Here is a 20,336-nt window from a genome sequence, read left to right as displayed (position 1 = left end):
AAATTTAATTAGGAAAATATCTGCAACAAAAGGGAGGATAATAGAACAACATATTCTCTCCTTTTCTGGAGCAAACCCAGCGATCCAGTCTGGGGCAGGGGAAAGGCTCTAAAATTTTTACTGCTTTCTTTCCATTCCTACAGCTGTGAGGTAAGATGGGGGGAGGTCCAGTTTTAAGTGAATAGGTGACAAGTTAAAGAAAACAGTGGTTCTAAAACTTAGTGCTAAAAGAGGAAATCCAGGGTGGATGGGTTTTTGTTCAGCAAAATGCCTAAATAGGGCCTTTTGGTTTAGAAAGGGGAGTAACCGCCCACTCTCAAAGCTGACCCTCAATACACCTCATGGAGAAAGATAAGGGGGGGGGAAGCAGAAGGCGGAGAAGAAGAAGAAGGGGAAGGAGGGGGCAGGGAGGGAGGGGGGAAGCAAGAGAGGTTGAGAGAGAGGAAGAGGGAAGAATATCGAAGGAAAGGATTGAGAAAAAAAGTAAAGCTGTTTTTTAAAGTTAAGTAACGGGCACTTGGAGATTTTGAATGACATCCTGGGAAGTGGGGGGCACACTGATTTCTGTAAAGGGAGGAGGAAGAGAAAAGCATCTTGGAGGAGATGTCGGACCACACCCCGTGAAGGCAGGTGAATCCTGAGGAAGACGCATCCCGGAGGAAACACCTGTGCGGAGACAAAGTTTACCAGTCGCGATGGACAGTACAGAGCGTGGAGATGGCAAAGTAAACAACTCTTTCTGGGACTTTTATAAAAAGGGATACAGAGACGGAGCAGTAGCTAGAAAAAGATGTGAGGTAACAGTAAGGTTTTCTTTTTAAAACAGTGGTGATATTATTGCATATTTATATGCTGATAGAAATGCTCCAGTAGAAAGGGGAAAAAAAATAAACATGGAAGATCATTCATCAGAAGAACAAAATCCTTCAGTAGGAGACAGAAGACAGGATCCCGGACACGAGGTTTGCCCTTAGACGGGATCTCAGAGAAACGAGGCGGAGGGCAGAGACCCTGGTACAGACATGGCTGGGAAGACTGAAAAGGGTCTTTTCTATTTTCTCTGCGAAAAAGGAGCAAGGTCATCGGCCGAGAGAGAGGACAGGGACGATGGCTTGAGAAGGGCTGAGAAGAGAAACAGCCACGTTGGGGAGTTGGGAAGAGAACAAACTAGTGAAATGCGGTAGGATTGCCAGGCACGGTTGAGAGCGTATGTGAGGCCCACGTTCGTGAATCGAAGTGGGACCTATTAGCATAATTGTGAGGTTTTCTTTTTTTCCAGCAACGTTCAGCTGCTCTGGTGCAGGCACAGGAAAGGCAGCTAGAGCCTGGGGTGGGCTTTGCCAGCACGTACTACAGGAGGAGAAAAGGCCAAGGACGTTAGACATAAACAAAGGAGCAATGTCAGTGACCGGTCACGGAATTCTGGTGGGTAAGGAAAGCTATTTAGGCATTATGTAATGCAAACTTGAAGGGCTCAGATCCATTTCTATTGGCCTGAAAGTCGATGCATTCCTTTTTGGTGATGCTCCTCAAACTTCAGAATGCGAAGAATTATCTGGGGACTTTGTTATAAATGTAGATTTGGGGGCCATCCTCGGAAATTCCGGGACACAGCATTTTTTTCCTTTGTAATAATTACCAGGCGATACTGATGCCGGGGTCTGTGGACCATTCTAAGAAAACTCTTGCCTCGCAGTTGTTTTAGGTGAAAGCGTTTAGGAGTCGAATTAGGGAGAGGGTAACTGGGTTACCTAGGTAATTATTTACACTTTCCATTTCACAGCCATGCAAGGACAATGTTCCGAATATTTGGGTTTCTTAACCAGATAATTCAAAGTAAGCTACCCTGGAGTAACACTGCAATGGCTGACGCGATAAATTCAGTCACTTTATTTTTCCATTTCCATTAGGTTCCTTGGACAAACACATACAAGGATGACACTTAATTTTGAATCAGGAAACCAACTTAGCACGGTTTTACATCAGATGCTTCTGTTTTCCAGAAAGCGAAAGAACTGTGCTCTGTTTGGGGAGGAAAAAAAAAAACATTTTAAGAGAAACAGTCATCTCTGTTTTTTTTTTTTTTTTTTGATGAGAAACAGTCATCTCTTAAATCTGTTAAGTAGCCAAGCCTAGTCAAATACATTTTATAAACGTGCAGAATAAATCGAATTACGTGAATGAAAGCATTCAGTGTGAGCTTTAAGTGATGCGAGAAAAATCAGGGAAATGATAAGGCACTCGTTTCCAAGAGAGAAAATAAAAGATTAGGTATAATTCTGACTGTCAAGATTAAAAGAAAAAAACTGTATCAGCCCTTTATGTAATCGCCAATGCACCAACAGTGCTGCATCTGTCTGAAGACTGTAAAAGAGAACAGCACGAAGAAGTGCATTAACAAAGCTCTGTTTGGTTTTTTAAATTATCTTCCGCTAATATTTTTTCTGCTGATCTGTGCTAGGATTACTGTGCTTTGTCAACTTTAGTATATAATGTCTCACTAGGGCTCTGCTGTGTTTTGAACAATAACAATTTATCCAGTGCATTTCTAACTATTTGTAATTATAGTGATAATAACCACCATTATTATCATTGTGTACTTACTCCATGTCACGCATAATATTTCTAATCATCAAACCTATGAGGTGGGTATTATTTGCTAGTTATCATTTCCTTCTCTCTCTCTAGCTGGCCACTTCTCAGACCCCTCTCTCCTCTAATCTGCTCCCAACTCTCTCCTCTGCCAGCTGATACAGGGCTGTCAACATTCTTGAAGCATTTCTAAACCTGGAGGCAATAATAGCTTCTGGCTGGCTCCTCCTTTGTAGAAACAAAGATATGTAGACCTTAAACCTGAAACTAATGCTCTGTGATGACCTAGAGGGGTGGGATGTGGGGGGAGGGTGGCAGGGAGGCTTTAGAGGGAGGGGATGTATGTATACATATAGCTGATTCACTTTGTTCTACAGCAGAAACTAACCCAACATTGTAAAACAATTCTACTCCAATAAAAAAAAGTTACTGTAGGCAATGTTAAAAGAAAATCACATTCTTGGGGAAGATATTTTCATAGCTTGTAATTAAAAAAAAAAAGTTTTGTATCCAGAATTTATTTTAAAAAATAAATTAAAAAAAAAACCCTGAAACTAATGGCTTTAATGCTGGCCATTATACACTTCTTTATCACCCACAAACACAATATCATCTTCCTTAAAATGTTTAGCTCTAACGAACACTTTGCGCTAATGGGTACTTTTCAAACTCCAGGAATTGCCGAAGGAAGGAAAGAAATGTTAGAAGACCTATAAACCAATGACCATTGACATGAGTTACTTTGTAGTTTGGGGTGAGTTCTTTATCATTTGGGACCAAGAGGTGATCAGTATTATTATTCAGTATTCTATTCAATATTATTATTAGTATTCAAGCATAACCTGGAATTATACATGATGGCATAATTCAACACTCATCAAATAAAACCACAACCCTGAGTTTTAAGGAAAAGAAAAGGAAAGGAAAATGTGGGAAAACTAAATACAGCTTACTGCTTCATCTTGGTATTTCCTCCTGCCCCACTCTCTTTTAAAAAATCCAGTGGTGGGCTTCCCTGGTGGCGCAGTGGTTGAGAGTCCGCCTGCCGATGCAGGGGACACAGGTTCGTGCCCCGGTCCGGGAAGATCCCACATGCCGCGAAGCGGCTGGGCCCGTGAGCCATGGCTGCTGAGCCTGCGCGTCCGGAGCCTGTGCTCCGCAACGGGAGAGGCCACAACAGTGAGAGGCCCGCGTACCACAAAAAAAAAAAAAAAAAAAAAAAAAAAATCCAGTGGCCACATTAACATGGCTTCTTTTAGTCATCAGGTAATAAAAGTACTGATTATGGCGAAGGACAAGCGCAAGTGCTAGCTAAACATTCCAGTGTTGAACTCACCCTTGAAGCATTTGGGGATTTGAATGACGCCGTCTATGCACTGGGCATCCTCTGTATAGCTACACTTCTTCTCCTTGTTTTTGCAGAAGAAAGAAATGTTTTGGCCATGCAGCATCCCATTCTTAAATTTGTCTTGGATATTTACTCTCTCTCCTTCATATATCACGGTAGCTTTTTTAACAGATAATTTACAAGACGCTGAAAGAGACAATATTTGTAGTCAAGACAGGACTTCACTTACTCTTTCTTAAAGAAAATGTAGCATTTGAACCAGTAGATGTTCAGACCTGAAACAAAGTGCTCAAGATGAGAAGGTTCTAAGACAGCAAGTAACATCAGTATCATTGCTAACTGTTGCTCCTTATCAATAGAACCTTTAATCATGGCTTCCAAGATCGCCTTTTCTTCCCCTGGAGTAGCCACATAAGAAGGTCAGAGCAGGGCTTCCCTGGTGGCGCAGTGGTTGAGAGGCCGCCTGCTGATGCAGGGGACACGGGATCGTGCCCCAGTCTGGGAAGATCCCACATGCCGCGGAGCGGCTGGGCCCATGAGCCCTGGCCGCTGAGAGGCCCGCGTATCACAAAAAAAAAAAAAAAAGGTCAGGGCAGAAGCATCAGATACTAGTCTTCTGTGCAAAAGAACTTCTGTCAGATACCTGCCGTTTCAGGTAAGCGTCCCCGCCCCACTCAGCTCCCATTTATTGAGTTGCTGCACCACCCACCAGCCACTGTGAGTGTTGGCTCATAACAGCTCATAAATGCTCCTTTCTCTGAAAAATGACCTTCAGCCATAAGAGAGCCACCTCTCCAAGGAGAGTATGCGCATCAGTCCACAACCCCAGGGTCAGGGAAGGGAGCAGCCCGCAGCCTATGACAGGCTGAGAAGGGGATCAAAATAATCAGGTCCCCTTGCCTCTCGATGGGATGGACTCCCATGGTCCAGAGCTCCCAGGAGATTAAACTGAAGTTAGACTCCAGCTGAGCCCACATCCTCGTTCAAAACATGGTCCCTGGCTTGGCAGCGTCAGTATCACCTGGGAACCCGGTAGAAATGCTAGTTCTCAGGTCCTACTGCAGATCCAGCAAATCAGAGACTCTGTTTAAACAAACCCTCTAGGAGATTCTGATGCACAGTGAGGTTTGAGAACCAGTGTCCAGCTCCATCCTACCTGCCTCACATTCTTTTTCCTGAGACTCACCTAATAAACCAACTGTATTTGAATCCCTGTCTCAGGCTCTGCTTCTAGGGGACCCCAACCTAGTCATATGTCATTTTGCCTGTTGTGCCTAATTGCCTTTTCTATTTAAACTGTCCAACCCGGACTTCCCTGGTGGTGCAGTGGTTAAGAATCTGCCTGCCAATGCAGGGGACATGGGTTCGAACCCTGGTCCGGGAAGATCCCACATGCTGCGGAGCAACTAAGCCCGTGTACCACAACTACTGAGCCTGCGCTCTAGAGCCCATGAGCCACAACGACTGAAGCCCACATGCCACAACGACTGAAGCCCACATGCCTAGAGCCCGTGCTCCACAACAAGAGAAGCCACAGCAGTGAGAAGCCCACGCACCATAACGAAGAGTAACCCTCACTCACGCAACTAGAGAAAGTCCGCGCTCAGCAACAAAGACCCAACACAGCCAAAAGTAAAATAAACACATTATTTTTAATGTGTTATTTTAATGTGTTAATTTTTAATGTGTTATTTTATTATTTTTAATAAACAAAACTGTCCAGCCCACAGCAACTTGAGCAGAAATGCAGTGCAAAGTCGGTGTTCTTTGCATAAGCATGACACGGACCAGATCAAGGATAGACACCTAACTCAGAAGCAACCAGCATCTCAGGGAAAAGACGCCAGTGAGTGATGCATCCTTTAGTTGAGAGGTCCTGGTGTAGCATCAAGCCAGGTTCAAGGTGAGCAAGCAGAGAAACAGAGATATGAGAGAGACCGTGAGGCCAATGAGACGTGGCAAGAGTAGCAATAGTTCGTGACTTTCAGTTGCAGTCCTCAAGAGGACCCGTTGTGTTTCATTTCCTCATGTTCAATGTCCATACGATTGCCTGTTGCCTGTTTATAATTCGTCACCATTTCCTGGAACTAGCCGGAATGTGTGGTTGGGTTTTGCCACAGTGAGAAGGGTCTTGACTAGAACAAAGCAAAAAAGGAGGCTCATGGGCCAAGACTTAAAAGCAATTATGGGAAGCCCACACGATCTTCCACCGTATTATCAAGGCTTACAAAATATGTTTACTTCATGCAGTTTAATCTCAAACAGGATTGCTAAGCGTGAAGTTTCCCCATGCCCATATAAATCCCAGTAGCTGTGAATCAAGTCTGAGAAACAAAGTGGAAAATGACTGGAACAAGAAGATGGCAAGTAAAGGCGATCTACTCGATGAATTGGGAGGCAGGTCAAGACCTTACCCCTATTTCTTACCTTTACAACTTGGCTGTGCAGACCATTTTCCGAATTTGCCACATTCTACTTCTTCTGGTCCATCCAAGGCATATGTATCATGGCAACCATAAGTGGCTTTATCCTTGTAATAAAGTACTTGCTTTGCAGGATAGTTCACAAATCCATTGTCTGGTCTTGATGGGAACGGGCATTTTACTTCTAAAAAGTTTAAGCAGTAAGACGTATTAGTATAAATAGCGTGGGGTCCAGTGGTTACGGAATAGCCACGCGCTTGTCTCTCTTATACCACTGAATCACTGGGTGTTCCTGTGCCTAGAACACAATTTCTGGGGACCTTGGTGCTTAATTCTGTCCCCTTTATCTTATCCTTGTGAGACTCTGGATATTAAAATAGAAACAACAACACTTTGAAAGAAAATTAATGAGTTACCAAGTGCTTTGGGCTTTCACATAATCACAAGGTAGTACTTATTGCAAACTTCATCTGCACACAGTCTAAGATGGTGGGTTTGAAAGACGGAAAAAGTCTGTCTCTTTTAACCAACAGACCATGAAATTAAAACACAGTGATTCCCTCTATGCACACTAGAACAGCATTATTTGGATTTTAAATGTTAAATCTAATTCTTATGACTGTCTTCAGACTATACAAGAAAACAGCATGAAATATGAAGGAGAAAACTGAAGGCTTCCCGGCTTTCTTTAGATCCTCAGCAGTACAGCCCCAAACCCGTATCCCCATTTACCCCAGTAAAGAAAGCCAGGCTGGAGGGAGGAAGTCTAATGAGATGGTTCAAGGGGACCAAATCCAGTGCTGGGCTGCTTGGATCAGTTTTGGCTCTTCCACAAATTGAGTGCAAAAGAATCTATGAGTCTACAATAACGCTAAAAAGAAATAGTTCATGGAAGAAAAACTCTTCCCTGTAGAAAAATTCCAGCTAATAAATATAGAAAGAAAGATAAACTTAGAAAGCCACCATTTTGTAACCACCAATGTCTCAGTTGACTGAGTTCAAGGATTATCAGTGGATGCTAAAATGACTGCTAGAGAATGAATATTCTCACCGTCTCAAACTATCACCCGCAGGTTGCTTACTAATTCAATGAGAAAGAGATGCCTTTACCAAGAGAAGAGGGGCATACCCCACCTGACCAAGGGATCAAATTAAGCATGACAGCGATGGACTGACACCATATGCCTTCTGATGTGATGGAGTGTATTCTTAAAAAAAAAGTATTTAACTCAAATCCAATCATGAGTAAATAATCGACCAAATTCACATTGTGGAAACTTCTCCAAGACAACTAGCATGTACTTTTCAAAAATGTCAGTGAGGGCTTCCCTGGTGGCGCAGTGGTTGAGAGTCCACCTGCCGATGCAGGGGACGCGGGTTTGTGCCCCGGTCCGGGAAGATCCCACATACTGCGGAGCAGCTGGGCCTATGAGCCATGGCCGCTGAGCCTGCGCGTCTGGAGCCTGTGCTCTACAACGGGAGAGGCCACAACAGTGAGAGGCCCGCGTACCGCAAAAAAAAAAAAAAAAAAAAAAAAATGTCAGTGAAAGACAACCAAAAAGGCAGGGGAAAATTCTTAACTAAAGGAAACCAAAGAGCTATGACAACTAGACAGAATATGTGATTCATGATTAGATTTCACAGAGAACAAAACACGTATATAAAGGATACTTCTGGATCGGCTGGGGCAGTTTGCATATGAAATAGATATTGTTAATTGTATATAATGTAATTGTTTAAATTATTATTGTTAATAATTCCAAATATGTTAAATGTCTTGGATACAGTGATAACATATGACAATGTTGTTCTTAGGACATTCATGCTGCTGAAGTATTCACGGGTAAGTGTCATGATGTGTACAACTTATTTTCACATGATTCAGAGGGGAAATAGTATGTCTACAGAGAGAAAGAGAGAGAATGTCACAACATGCTGACGGCTGATCTATCTATGTAAATGGCTGAAAAAAAAAAGAACCCACTGCTTAGGACTTGGGAGAATTAAATGAGATGACACATATATAGGAGGAGACCAGTGCCTGGCCCAGACTTTAGTCCCCCAAAAGGTGCTAGGTATTAGTAGTAGTAGTAGTTTCCCTATGCGAAAAAGCACTTACGTTTGAATCATTCAGTAGATATCTGTAACACCCACTGCGGGAGAAGGTAACAGTCCTTAGTATAATTCCTGGTGTGCGTGATAAATTCTACTTGTTATGCAGTTGACAAATTCAACGATAGTAATGATGAGTCAAATTAAAGGAGAAAGAATTTTCATATATATTTTTAAATCAAGTATTCTTGTGATTCTTAAGTTTAGATAAAGACTACAAAAGCTTATATCGATCTGACCGCAACCCAGTTCTTCGCCTGTTTCTTAGGACTCCCCAGTTTAATCCAGCCTCACAGTAATACTCAGCTGTCCATGCACACACCCTGCTCCTTCACACTGCCCTGGCTCTCGCCATCCCGCGCCCTTGTGTGGAATGCCTATGCCGTTCCCCCATTCTCCACTGCTCCCGCGAGCCCTTCCTCTGGGAAGCTTTCCCGAGCAGCGGCAGACAGACCCCTGCATCATAACTCATCTTCCTGAGTTGAGTCAGGTCTCGCTCATCTGGTATCCTGGGTACCTGGCAGATGCCGGTAAACATTCGTTACACAAGGTCATTTGAAACACTCCATGACAGAGATTTGGATTTTAAATGTTAAATCTAATTCTTATGACTGTCTTCAGACTATACAAGAAACCAGCATGAAATATGAAGGAGAAAACTGAAGGCTTCCCGGCTTTCTTTAGATCCTCAGTAGTACAGCCCCAAACCCGTATCCCTATTTACCCCAGTAAAGAAAGCCAGTTTTTACTTTACTTTACCCAGTAAAGAAAATTTTCAATCCTCTTCAAAAAAGAGATTCTACACTCCCATGATGATTCTGTCTCATCATTGCACTCACCCTTACATTCTGGTAATTCTGTCCAGTTTCCATGTTCTGTGCAGGTAACGGTGTCATTTCCAAACATTGCGTGCTGTGGCAAGCATTCAAAGACGGCCTTGCCTCCATACAGGGAGTTGTTCCCAGACAATGGCTGATAAACACTAAGTTTTGCAAACTTCGGTATGGGTGGTGGAGGGCAGGTTACAGCTGAAAAAAGAAGGAACTATCATTTTAATGAAAATAGTTGAGTCTTTTAAAAGTACTCTTTACAGAACAACAACAAAAAAAATCCAGAGATTAACTTGGGAAAATGCAAACTTTGATCAAATACCAGGGTAAACACAGTCAGCTGGAGAAGCCAAAGAAGAAAATATGATCTGGAAATCAGATGTCTGAACCAGTCAAAAAACTAAAAGATGGGGCTTCCTTGGTGGCGCAGTGGTTGAGAGTCCACCTGCCGATGCAGGGGACGCGGGTTCGTGCCCCGGTCCGGGAAGATCCCACATGCCGCGGAGCGGCTGGGCCCGTGAGCCATGGCCGCTGAGCCTGCGCGTCCGGAGCCTGTGCTCCGCAATGGGAGAGGCCACGACAGTGAGAGGCCCGCGTACCGGTTAAAAAAACAAACAAACAAACAAAAATCTAAAAGATGAAGGAAATTTAGGTCTTGCCACCACTGATTTGCCTGCTACAAGACCACGTTGCTTATGATACCACACGTCTTAGATCCAAATGCCACCTTGGAAGACGTTCCTGAGAGTCAGAATTGGCGAAGGACTTTGCTGAGGGAACCTCCTGCAATAGCTGCTGATGACGACCAGTCGTCTGTGACACCTGGGTGACATCTTGGTCCTAGTTTAGGTCTGTTGGTTCCTGTTGAACACCTCCTGCTTTTGTACTCTGTCTGTACGGAGCTTACACAAGCAGCTTCACACAGAGGCTCAGTGGGTTGCCGTCCTGACCTAACTAATCTGGAGTTTCAGTGTTAGCGTCAGGGTCAGGGTCAGGGTCAGAGTTTGTCCTTCCAAAGCGGTTGTTTCATCTTCCAGAGTAAGATGTCAGTGTGCACAGTCCCCAGAAAGGCGACCAACCATTTCATGGAGCTGGGACTGAGGGGTTTCCAGGGTGTAGATCTTATAGTGGTAAAACCAGGGAAGTCCCAGGCAAATCAGCTAGTCACCTCCCTATAACTGGGACCCACAAACTCACGAGCACAGACAGGAAGTTTCTGACTCCATTCTCCCTCCTTAGTGCATTGAACAGAATTAGCTCCTTTCAGATAAAACCTGCAAAGGGAAAATGTAATCCACTAAATTATAAAATAATCCACCCATGGCATCTCAAATGTCTTTTCTGTTAAGCATTGCTGCAGATTAATACTATTGGCTTCTCGGGACATCTCTGGTGGCACAGTGGTTAAGAATCTGCCTGCCAATGCAGGGGACACGGGTTTAAGCCCTGCTCTGGGAAGATCCCACATGCCACGGAGCAACTAAGCCCGTGCACCACAACAACTGAGCCTGTGCTCTAGAGCCCACGAGCCACAACTACTGAGCCCACATGCCACAACTACTGAAGCCCACACACCTAGAGCCCGTGCTCCACAACGAGAGAAGCCACCGCAATGAGAAGCACGCACACCTCAACGAAGAGTAGCCCCCGCTCGTCCACACGCAGCAACGAAGACCCCCTCCCAAAAAAATACTATTGGCTTCTTTTCCGTCTTATGATACTGTTTTCCTGAGAGGCTTAACATTCCTCTGAGGCTCATCAAGTCTCCCAGCCTAAGGCTGCAGGGAACTGCTGAAGCATGGGAATGTCCCATCGCTAGTGGGTATGGAAGCCAGCCCTACCCAGTGCCCAAACCCCTTGTCTCCAACCAGCTGGTCAGGTTAACTGCTTCCAAGCAAAGAACCACCTCTTTTTCAGGATCACAAAAGTGAATCAAACCGAATAATCCCTAATATTCCTTTTCTGAGAGCCTGCTGACCCAAATGTTTAAAAACAATGCAGTCTATTTCCATTGCAAATGTACCATTGTCCCTGAAGCCAGTTTGTTCAAGGTCATTCATCATGAAGCCTACCAGTCAATTGGTGTTTCAGATGAAAGGACTGCCTCTCTTTCACACACAGTATTTCTTAATCTCTAATCACAAACAAGCCTCCTCTGAAACTTTGCCCTGCTCTACAGCGGATGAGCTATCGCCAGTGTCACTGATGGTGTATTTGCTCGTGAGGCAGGGAAGTCATATGACCAACCATAAGTGCTTTCTTCTGGGGATGCTGTGAGGATGAAGATTATGTTTGACATCATCACACTCAGGCTTCTCCATAAAATTCTCTTCCACGAGGTCACAGTCGATGAAATTAGCCTCATAACTAAAGCCCAAGTCCGATTACTAAAATATTTTAACCCTCATGCCAAGATTTGGCCCAGAGATCATAAAGAATTATCACCCAGTTTCAATAATTTCAATGTACTCCTCAAATAAGTAACTAATCAGGAGCAGAAAACTTAGAACGTTGACTTCATATTTCACGAGATGCTGTATTCTCCACCCCTTACCCCGCCCTCAACACCACTGTGGATTTGTATTCAGTGATTTGAACTCGGCAAGTCCAGCCTAAAGACTAGAAACGGACCAGCCTTGATGATTAGCTTAAGGGCGCAGGAATGGGCTGCATCTGTGAGCCAGAAGTCCTTACCCGGTATTGCAAGAAAAATTGATCGTGTTGGGATATTCAAAAGTTGTATAGCGTACAGTTCCGTTTTCTAAGATTCCAGCAAAAGGACATACTCTGGCTGTGATTTAAAGACATAAAGGTCAATTTCCATTTATAGAATTTACTATTAAGATTAAAATGTATCAACTCATTTCTATTATTTGATCCAGTAACTCTACTGGTAACTATTCTAAGAAGATAACTCAAAATAAGTCAAATGATATAGGCACCAAGGCACCCATTGTATTGTTTGCCATGCAGCACGCGGGATCTTAGTTCCCCGACCGGGGATCGAACCCTCGCCCCCTGCAGTGGAAGTGCGGAGTCTTAACCACTGGACCGCCAGGGAATTCCCTGTATTGTTACTTCTAATGACAAAAACCAAACAGTCTAAATGTTCACTATCATGGTATTATTTTAATTAATGGTAATTAAAGGGTAAATCCACCTGAAATATGATACGGCCAATAAAATATGGATTATGAAGACTACAGAGATATAGTCCATGCTTCTGATATGCTAGTGAAAATAGAAAAACACAAAATGGTGTCAACTCACTGCAATGAGGAAAGTATACACGCGGAAAATAACTTGAAAAAGAAAGTTGTTAGTGTTCCAAAGTTAAGGCTGATTTCCGGAAAAATTTTCCCTAATGATGTTACAGTGGTTTTTCATTAACAATTACGTTTTGTCTTTTTTAATCAAAAAGCATATTAAAATCACTGCATGAACACGTATCGTTTTCACAAATGGTATCACCCATACAACCAAAGTAACCAGAGCTCGGAGAGGTCCATACAGTTATTTTTGCTGCTTGGCTTCTACATAAAATTGCCAGAAATCCTCTCAGGTGGATTTTGTTCAAGAGCCGACTGTGAAAAAATAACGCCAGCACGCTATCACGGAACCACGCTCTGAGGAATAAGTAAGAGCAACCATCGGGAATTCCCTGGCGGTCCAGTGGTTAGGACTCTGCGCTTTCACTGCTGAGGGCGAGGGTTCAATCCCAGGTCCGGGAACTAAGATCCCACAGGCTGAGCCACGTGGCCAAAAAATAAAAAAGCAACCATCTACCATAAAGTCAGGTATCTGTGAATGTATATATACATATATAACTGTTATATTACATATGATATATTATTATATATAATATTCCTGTACATTGTTAATTTAATATATTTATATTTTATTATAAATATAATTTGTAATATAATCTCCACTTCTCTTTTCACATTGGCAGTGTTTTCCTCCCCTTTTATCGTACCAAGTCTCTTCTTAAAATCTCCCCTAGTTCCAGGCTGTGCTGCAAATAGCACTTACTGTCCTTAGCCTCTTCTCCTGTGGAACTCCCCACAGACCCTGCTGTTTCTTCACAGCCCTCCACTCCACAGTTCTGCTGGCTTTCTGTACCGCGAGCATGACAAGGTAGGTCATCTTCCCAACATGTCCAGGATGTGAATGACGGGGAGAATGCATGAGATGGAGGCTGACTTACGTGTGCATCTCAGAGTGTTGATGGGCCAAAGTCCTGTGAGCGGGCAGGTGAACCTCCGGATCCCTCCCCGGGACACGTAGCCTGGCTGGCAGGAGAACACGATCTCCTCCCCGGGGGCATAGGATGTTTTTAACGGAACAACTCTGGCAAATGGTAAGTCATCTGGCTTGGGACAGACTGAAACAGAGCACAGAGCAGTTGCCCGAGAAATCTGTATTTGCAGGTTTAAGTTCAGCTATAGCACACACAGATGAAAAGTATTTCGTGCTACCAATAATATGCACGCTGAGTTCTGTACCAAATGCTTGACTTATGCAATACCTCGGCTAATCTCACCAACTTTTGAAGGGCGCTATTGTCATCTCCATTTCACAGGTCTGTACACTGAGGCTTAAACAAGGTAGATATCTCATGCGGGAACTTTAGACAGGGCTATATCAAAGAACAAGCACCAATCCGCTCTCTCAAGCATCCACCCTAAAGGGAATTTAACTAATCATTAGGAATCCCTGGCATATTATACAAGGGGGACGGATATATGAATTATTTTTTTCAAAAGCAAAGAGTACTTACTTCGTCCTGCAATAGCAACATGGCAGAGAAAACTTGAAAACAAGAGGAGCACGGGAGGAATCATCATGGAGGGTTCACACTGGCACTACCGAAGTGGCTTTCCTCTACTAAAAAGAGAGCTGTAAATATTAAAGTGCTTAAATATTAACCATTTTGGGGTGTACTTTTATCTCTGTCAATAGAAGATAAAGGATCATGGTTTGAAAGGAGCTCCAAGACCTACACTCTTTAATCATTTACTTTTCACTTTGGCGGGTCTGTTGTGAAATCTTTGGTAGATGGTTTCTGTCTTCACGACATTTATGTTAATGGCACACAACAGCTCAGTCTCGCCTCTGATGCAATCCTGGTAGTTCCAGGTTGCCCGGCCTCTGGTCCAGACGTCTTGCTCTCCATCCTTGGTTTGTGTAGCGGTGGATAGAAAACGCAAAGGCTGAATTACCCGCTCCACCCCCAGCCTTGGCATGCAAACCGAGGACCATCGCTTATTTTCAGGTCTCTTCACCTCTAAAATGACGTTCCAGGTTCCAGATATATGAGCAAAGAACATCTTCACAGCAGCAGCTAAGATTATAAAGCCTAAAAAACTGAGGTCACCATCTTCTCTCACAAACTGACTGCTTCCTCTCTTACCTGCAGTGAGTAACACGACCCTCCTGGTAGCCAGTTTCCAGCCTCAGCACTACCCTTGCGTTCTCAACCTCCTCCCACACCAATCAACGCAAAGCCCCGCTCATCCGTTCTGAAGACTCCTTAGGTCTGTCGAGCCGGATTCTAGATCTGTTTGAGGGATTGGGAAGTCGATGTGAAATTACAGGTGTGGACACTAAGAAGTACAGAAGTCGAGTAGGAGAGGATGGGCCAAGGCTGATGATGCTGTTTAAAAGGGCTCAGAGCAGACCATCCAGGACCCCAGAGTTCTCCTACATATCACTCGCTCTGAGGGACTGAGTATACAAATGGACAATGGCTAGACAACGTATAAAAACAGAGCTCTGACCCACAGTCTCTAGCAATCGGCCAAACTTAGAACCAACCAGAGAAAACCAAGTGTGTTCCTCTAATCGAGCACATAGGATGCCCGGCTTCCAGTCAGTCCACATCCAGCTTCCCCAAACCAACACCCTCCCATCAGGGCATGCTTGAGGCTTTCCCTTTTCATCTGCAGTAAAGGTTTCCCATCCTTTAACAGATTTGGGGTGTCTGCCAAACACGAATGATGATGGCTAACTGCCTTCCGGTAGCAAGCTCTGAATACATAGCCTTTGCTTGTTCTCATTTGGGTGATGGTGTTTTATATCCACAGGCCTAAAGCTCCTTGGGACACATCAGTTTGAGAAGTGTTCTTGTCAGACAGCGATTCTTAATGATGTTGCTAATGAACATGATGTTCCGTGCTAAGGAGAACAGTGTACTGCCACTGACATAAAACAAGGGTCCTTCCCCTTTGTGGTTAAATCACAATCTTCACACACACACACATGATGTTCCGTGATAAGGAGAACAGTGTACTGCCACTGACATAAAACAAGGGTCCTTCCCCTTTGTGGTTAAATCACAATCTTCACACACACTCACGATGTTCCGTGATAAGGAGAACAGTGTACTGCCACTAACATAAAACAAGGGTCCTTCCCCTTTGTGGTTAAATCACAATCTTCAAACACACACACACACACACACACACACACACACGCACACTCCACCTTCCTTTTCTAAGGAGAAGGATTTATGTTTGATTGCTCGCAAGCTCTGTGTTATTGTGGAGAATTCCCTTGATGGGGGAAAAGAGAGAAAACGAATGAAAAGGGCCAAGGTGTCCTGTATAATAAAGATGTGAGGTGGGTGGAGGAACAGAGAGAAAGCCACGGGCTGCACAACAGGAAAAGAAAACCTGGAGAAGTTTGAAATAGAGGAGAGCAGTTTCGGCAGCAGCTGTAAACTGAACGATAGACATTGGGAGGACCAGTGATGAGGAGGGTTTTTTTGTTTTGTTTTGTTTTGTTTTTCTGTGGTACGCGGGCCTCTCACTGTTGTGGTCTCTCCCGTTGCGGAGCACAGGCTCCAGACGCGCAGGCTCAGCGGCCATTGCTCACGGGCCCAGCCGCTCCGCGGCATGTGGGATCTTCCCGGACCGGGGCACGAACCCGCGTCCCCTGCATCGGCAGGCGGACTCTCAGCCACTGCGCCACCAGGGAAGCCCGAGGAGGGGGGTTTTAATGATGCTTGCTGATGGGTGTACTTCCTCACATGAGGGAACTTTCTGGAGAGGGTGGAAACAGTCTATATTTTATTTTAGGTGGTTGCTACTTGGGTACATGAAATTATCAAAACTCTTCCACTAAACATTTAAGAGCTGTGCATTTCATTATATATTAATTATACCTCAGTTTAAAAACAATGCACCGACTTCCCTGGTGGTGCAGTGGTTAAGAATCTGCCTGCCAATGCAGGGGACATGGGTTCGAGCCCTGGTCCGGGAAGATCCCACATGCCGTGGAGCAACTAAGCCCGTGCACCACAACTACTGAGCCTGTGTCTAGAGCCCTCAAGCCACAACTACTGAAGCCCACACACCACAACTACTGAAGCCCCCGCACCTAGAGCCCGTGCTCTGCAACGAAGAGTAGCCCCTGCTCGTGGCAACTAGAGAAAGCTCGCGCGCAGCAACAAAAGACCCAACACAGCCAAAAAAATTTTAAATATATATATATATTTATTTAAAAAATGCATGTCTCTCTTCCTCCCTCCCTCCTTTCCTTTTATTCTTCCTCCCTTATTCCCTTCCTCTTTCCTTCCTTCCTTCCTTCCTAATTCCATTCCAAATTCATGGGGTGGACCTGAGTGGGATATTCAGAGTGGCCCTTGTGAGAATGGCAGCCCAGTGGTGTCACAGGAGTGGCATATACAATGGATTGAGCAAACAAGCACATATCTTGAGGCTAATGGGAGTCAGTTTCCTTACTGATGAAAAGAAGTAGCAATAAGGAAAGAACGGAAGCCCAAATAAACCCTGTAGTGGTGTATTGCAAGTGGATATATCAGTACAAACTTTACTTACATAGAGACAGATCCAGAAATAAATATAGATAAGAAGGTGCGTGCATGTGTGTACATACGTACATCTGTATACATGTAATTCCTAGTTCTGTCGACTAAGATAGCCTGGGAATGGCAGTATAGCCGGTAGCAATGAGCACACCTAGTGCCTAGATCTTGGTTTCTAAATACAACTCTCCACTGCAAGGTGCCAGGGCTCCTTGGAAAATTGGCTGATTCTAGGAATGGGGCAGGGTAAGTGCAAGATAAGCCTGGAACGTGGGGTGAGGAACAACTCAGGTGATGCTCAGAGAATGGCAGGGACCCGTTAGAAAGACCTCCGAAGTCATTTGAAGGGACTCTCATTAGTCAAATACGGGACAACTTGAGTGTAAAATAAATAATCATAGTAACAAATTAAATCCATTGACCAAAACAGGAATCAACAAGTCTACATTGATAGCAACAAACACATTAATAGATGGGAAGATAAGAAAGTCCTTCCTGACAGTAGAACGCCAACTAATTAATATAGCAGGAATATGGAATTAGAAAATCACAATTTGGAATTCATCATAGAAATATTTAATTCTGGCAAAAAAAATCAATGGATGCTAAAACTAGGGGTGTTAGTAGGATGTGAAATGAGATGCTCGTATAGTCTTAAAAGTGTTGCCACATAAATTAATAATTCATTACAAAGAGAGGAGAAAGGAATAAACTTATAGTGGAGGAACCTGGCAGATACCACTAGAATCAAATAATCAAAATTAACACCACCATTAATGGGACAAACTGACACTGTGTGCCCACCCCGCTCCCCCACAATAGGATGCAATGAGAAGAACACAGCATCTCTTCTGAGATATTCCTGCCCCAAACCTAATAACCCGGGTTGTGTCATGAGAAACTTGAAGGACACCATGCAAAACAACTGCCCTGTAATCTTCAAAAAGGCAAAGGCCATGAAAGGAAAGAAAGACTGAGGAAGCCTGGGAGTCAGGAGAAGTGACTGGACCACATGACGCTCTTGCTATGAGAGCCTGAGGGGACATTTGGTGAAACTCGAAGGGGGTCTCTGGGTTAAGAGTATATGGAAGTTTTTTGTTCTATTCTTGGAACTTTTCTGTATGTTTGAAATTGTTTAAAAATATAACTAAAAACAGGAAAGAATGCATGTCCTTTTGGTGGTTTCCACTTTTAAAAAGATACTGGTCTTAACTGGACCATATGAGGCCTCAACTTTTATTTACATCACTGCCTAAAAATCAATGCAGTGGGCAGAACTTCCTCAGTTTTAGGTTTATGTTTATATTCTATTAATATAAAATATATACTATATATATTAATATATAATATATGAGATTATTATATAAACTTTTTTTTTGAAACATCGACAACCAGCTCCTATTTGCCAACTACAGAACTTTGGAAAATGATGCAAAAAATAGTAGCAGCAGGAAAACGAAGAAACAACTAAATCAAACTTAGCTTGACAGCTTTAAGGGAGAGTCAAGTGTTTGCGTTTTTAAAATTTTTTGGCTAGTAAAGCTTTCCCTTCTTTGTAAAAGTAAATACAAACATAATGGATGGTAATCTGCACAATTTATAAATTATAATTATTATTAGTCCTGCGTGCTTTGCCACTTGAACATGTCTGAGAATTACAAAATGTTCCCAGAACCCTCACACACACACACATGGGTCTAATGAAAAACCTTTGTGATGAGCCTTAAGATGAGATACAATCATTCATCTTCTAGATTGTGATGTATTTTCACCTATAACTTCAGCACCAGCTGGTGGATGTGTAGTCTGGTCTATCTTCCTCTCCACATGGTGCAGCTCACATCCCAGTAACAATAATATAATGACCGAAGAGCTGGCTGAGAATCAATGTGAAATGACATTTTAAAGACACATTTAAACTTGCCATTAAAGTGTGATTTGGCAGAGCAAATGGAAAAAGCATTAAGATAAAAATCCAAGGAATTCTGACGCATCAAGTGCCTGCTTTGTGTTGTTGGGGTTTATAATCAGCACTAAAGAGAAGCCAACCCTTGGATTTAATGTTGCACTTAGGATATTACGTTTTATTAACCATGAACAAGGATACAGAACCACATAGACACTTAGGTTGAAGAATACATGACAACATTTGTTTCACAAGAGACATAGGACCTTGTACTTAAAATTCTTAATGACTGGGGAGGGGGATAAAATAGGTGAAGGGGATTAAGAGGTACAAACCTCCACTTATAAAACAAACGATCCCCGGGGATACAGCGTAAGAAATATGGTCAACAATATTGTGATGACTTTGTATGGGGACAGACGGCTACTAGACTTACTGTGGTGATCGTTTCACAATGTGTGCGAATATCAAATCATATGTGATACACCTGAAACTAGCATAACATCATACATCAACTCTATCACAATCTTTTAAAATGCGGAAAAATTCTTACTGACTTTATATCCTTTCCTACTCTACTTTGTAAATTCACTAGAGAGACCTAGACTCAGAGTTCAAGGTTTCGTAGTCCTGAAATCCCATTGCATCACAGGTTCAAAAACGTTCTTATTTACTTCACAAGCAGAGACTTTGACCGTAACGTTAAACATTTAGCAACGGTTTAGATTTTAAAAAACGCTTTGCATGTTGTCTCTTTATGGACTGGGATTCCAGCTAACATCCACCAGTAAAGCTCTCAGTGGAAAGATGCAAATGCCTTTCTGCTCCTATGACAGCAAAGTCTATCAGGAGCTGCGAGCACATTTGCAGAGGGGATAAAGGAACGTGTCCCAGGGCTTCGTGGGCACGATTATATACGTCTAGAAATGTGTAGTCAGCCGAAGTCTGCACTGAGACATCTTTGTGCAAATTCTGGGATCCCCTACTTGCAAATAGCTTTCACCTGGCAGAAACTAATACGTTTATATACTGCAATTTCTATTTTTATCTAGAGCAGTTATTCTTAACTTTGGATGCACAGTATAATCTCTCAGACTGTTTTTTTAAAAAAATAGAAAAATTCAACAGGTAAGGGTCCAGGCATTGGGCGTCTTTAAAGTCCCCAGGTAATTATGATTGCAGTGGGGGCTTAAGACCCATGGATTCAGCATGTCAGTATTTACCTAAGTTCAACTGATAAGGTTCCACCACATAATTCTCTCTCTTGCCAACGTGAGATTACTTTTTATACTTTCTG

At 43.2% G+C, this 20,336-nt stretch overlaps 1 protein-coding gene and 1 long non-coding RNA gene across 2 annotated transcripts in view; one reads left to right on the top strand and one right to left on the bottom strand.

Annotated features, from left to right (window-relative positions):
- LOC125962013 (uncharacterized) overlaps window positions 1-3,823 on the top strand; it is a 189,695-nt gene extending 185,872 nt beyond the window's left edge. The window contains exon 2 of the long non-coding RNA XR_007473282.1: window positions 3,656-3,823. This is a non-coding gene — a long non-coding RNA (uncharacterized LOC125962013). The remainder of the gene's footprint in view (window positions 1-3,655) is intronic.
- Window positions 1,876-14,200, bottom strand: APOH (apolipoprotein H). Its single transcript, XM_004275404.4, has 8 exons — window positions 14,086-14,200; window positions 13,513-13,689; window positions 12,000-12,096; window positions 10,503-10,579; window positions 9,315-9,503; window positions 6,368-6,547; window positions 3,929-4,126; window positions 1,876-2,022 (listed from the first exon to the last, which is right to left on the bottom strand). Exons 1-8 carry the CDS (start codon window positions 14,150-14,152, stop codon window positions 1,967-1,969), a joined length of 1,041 nt encoding a protein of 346 aa, XP_004275452.2. The 5' UTR covers window positions 14,153-14,200; the 3' UTR covers window positions 1,876-1,966.
- Window positions 14,201-20,336: the final 6,136 nt, after the last annotated feature.

The sequence above is a fragment of the Orcinus orca genome, chromosome 19 (assembly GCF_937001465.1).
Source record: "Orcinus orca chromosome 19, mOrcOrc1.1, whole genome shotgun sequence".
Classification (NCBI taxonomy): domain Eukaryota; kingdom Metazoa; phylum Chordata; class Mammalia; order Artiodactyla; family Delphinidae; genus Orcinus; species Orcinus orca.
The sequence above is the reverse complement of the archived record's forward strand: the minus strand, read 5'-3'. Positions and strand labels throughout refer to the sequence as shown.

Coding starts and splice junctions, on each gene's coding strand:
- APOH (XM_004275404.4), bottom strand. CDS start 14,152: ATGATGATTCCTCCCGTGCTCCTCTTGTTTTCAAGTTTTCTCTGCCAT. Junction 10,580..11,999: donor AATTTTTCTTGCAATACCGG/GTAAGGACTTCT, acceptor TTCCCTTTGCAG/GTTTTATCTGAAAGGAGCTA. Junction 2,023..3,928: donor AATCCCCAAATGCTTCAAGG/GTGAGTTCAACA, acceptor CTCCCCAAACAG/AGCACAGTTCTTTCGCTTTC.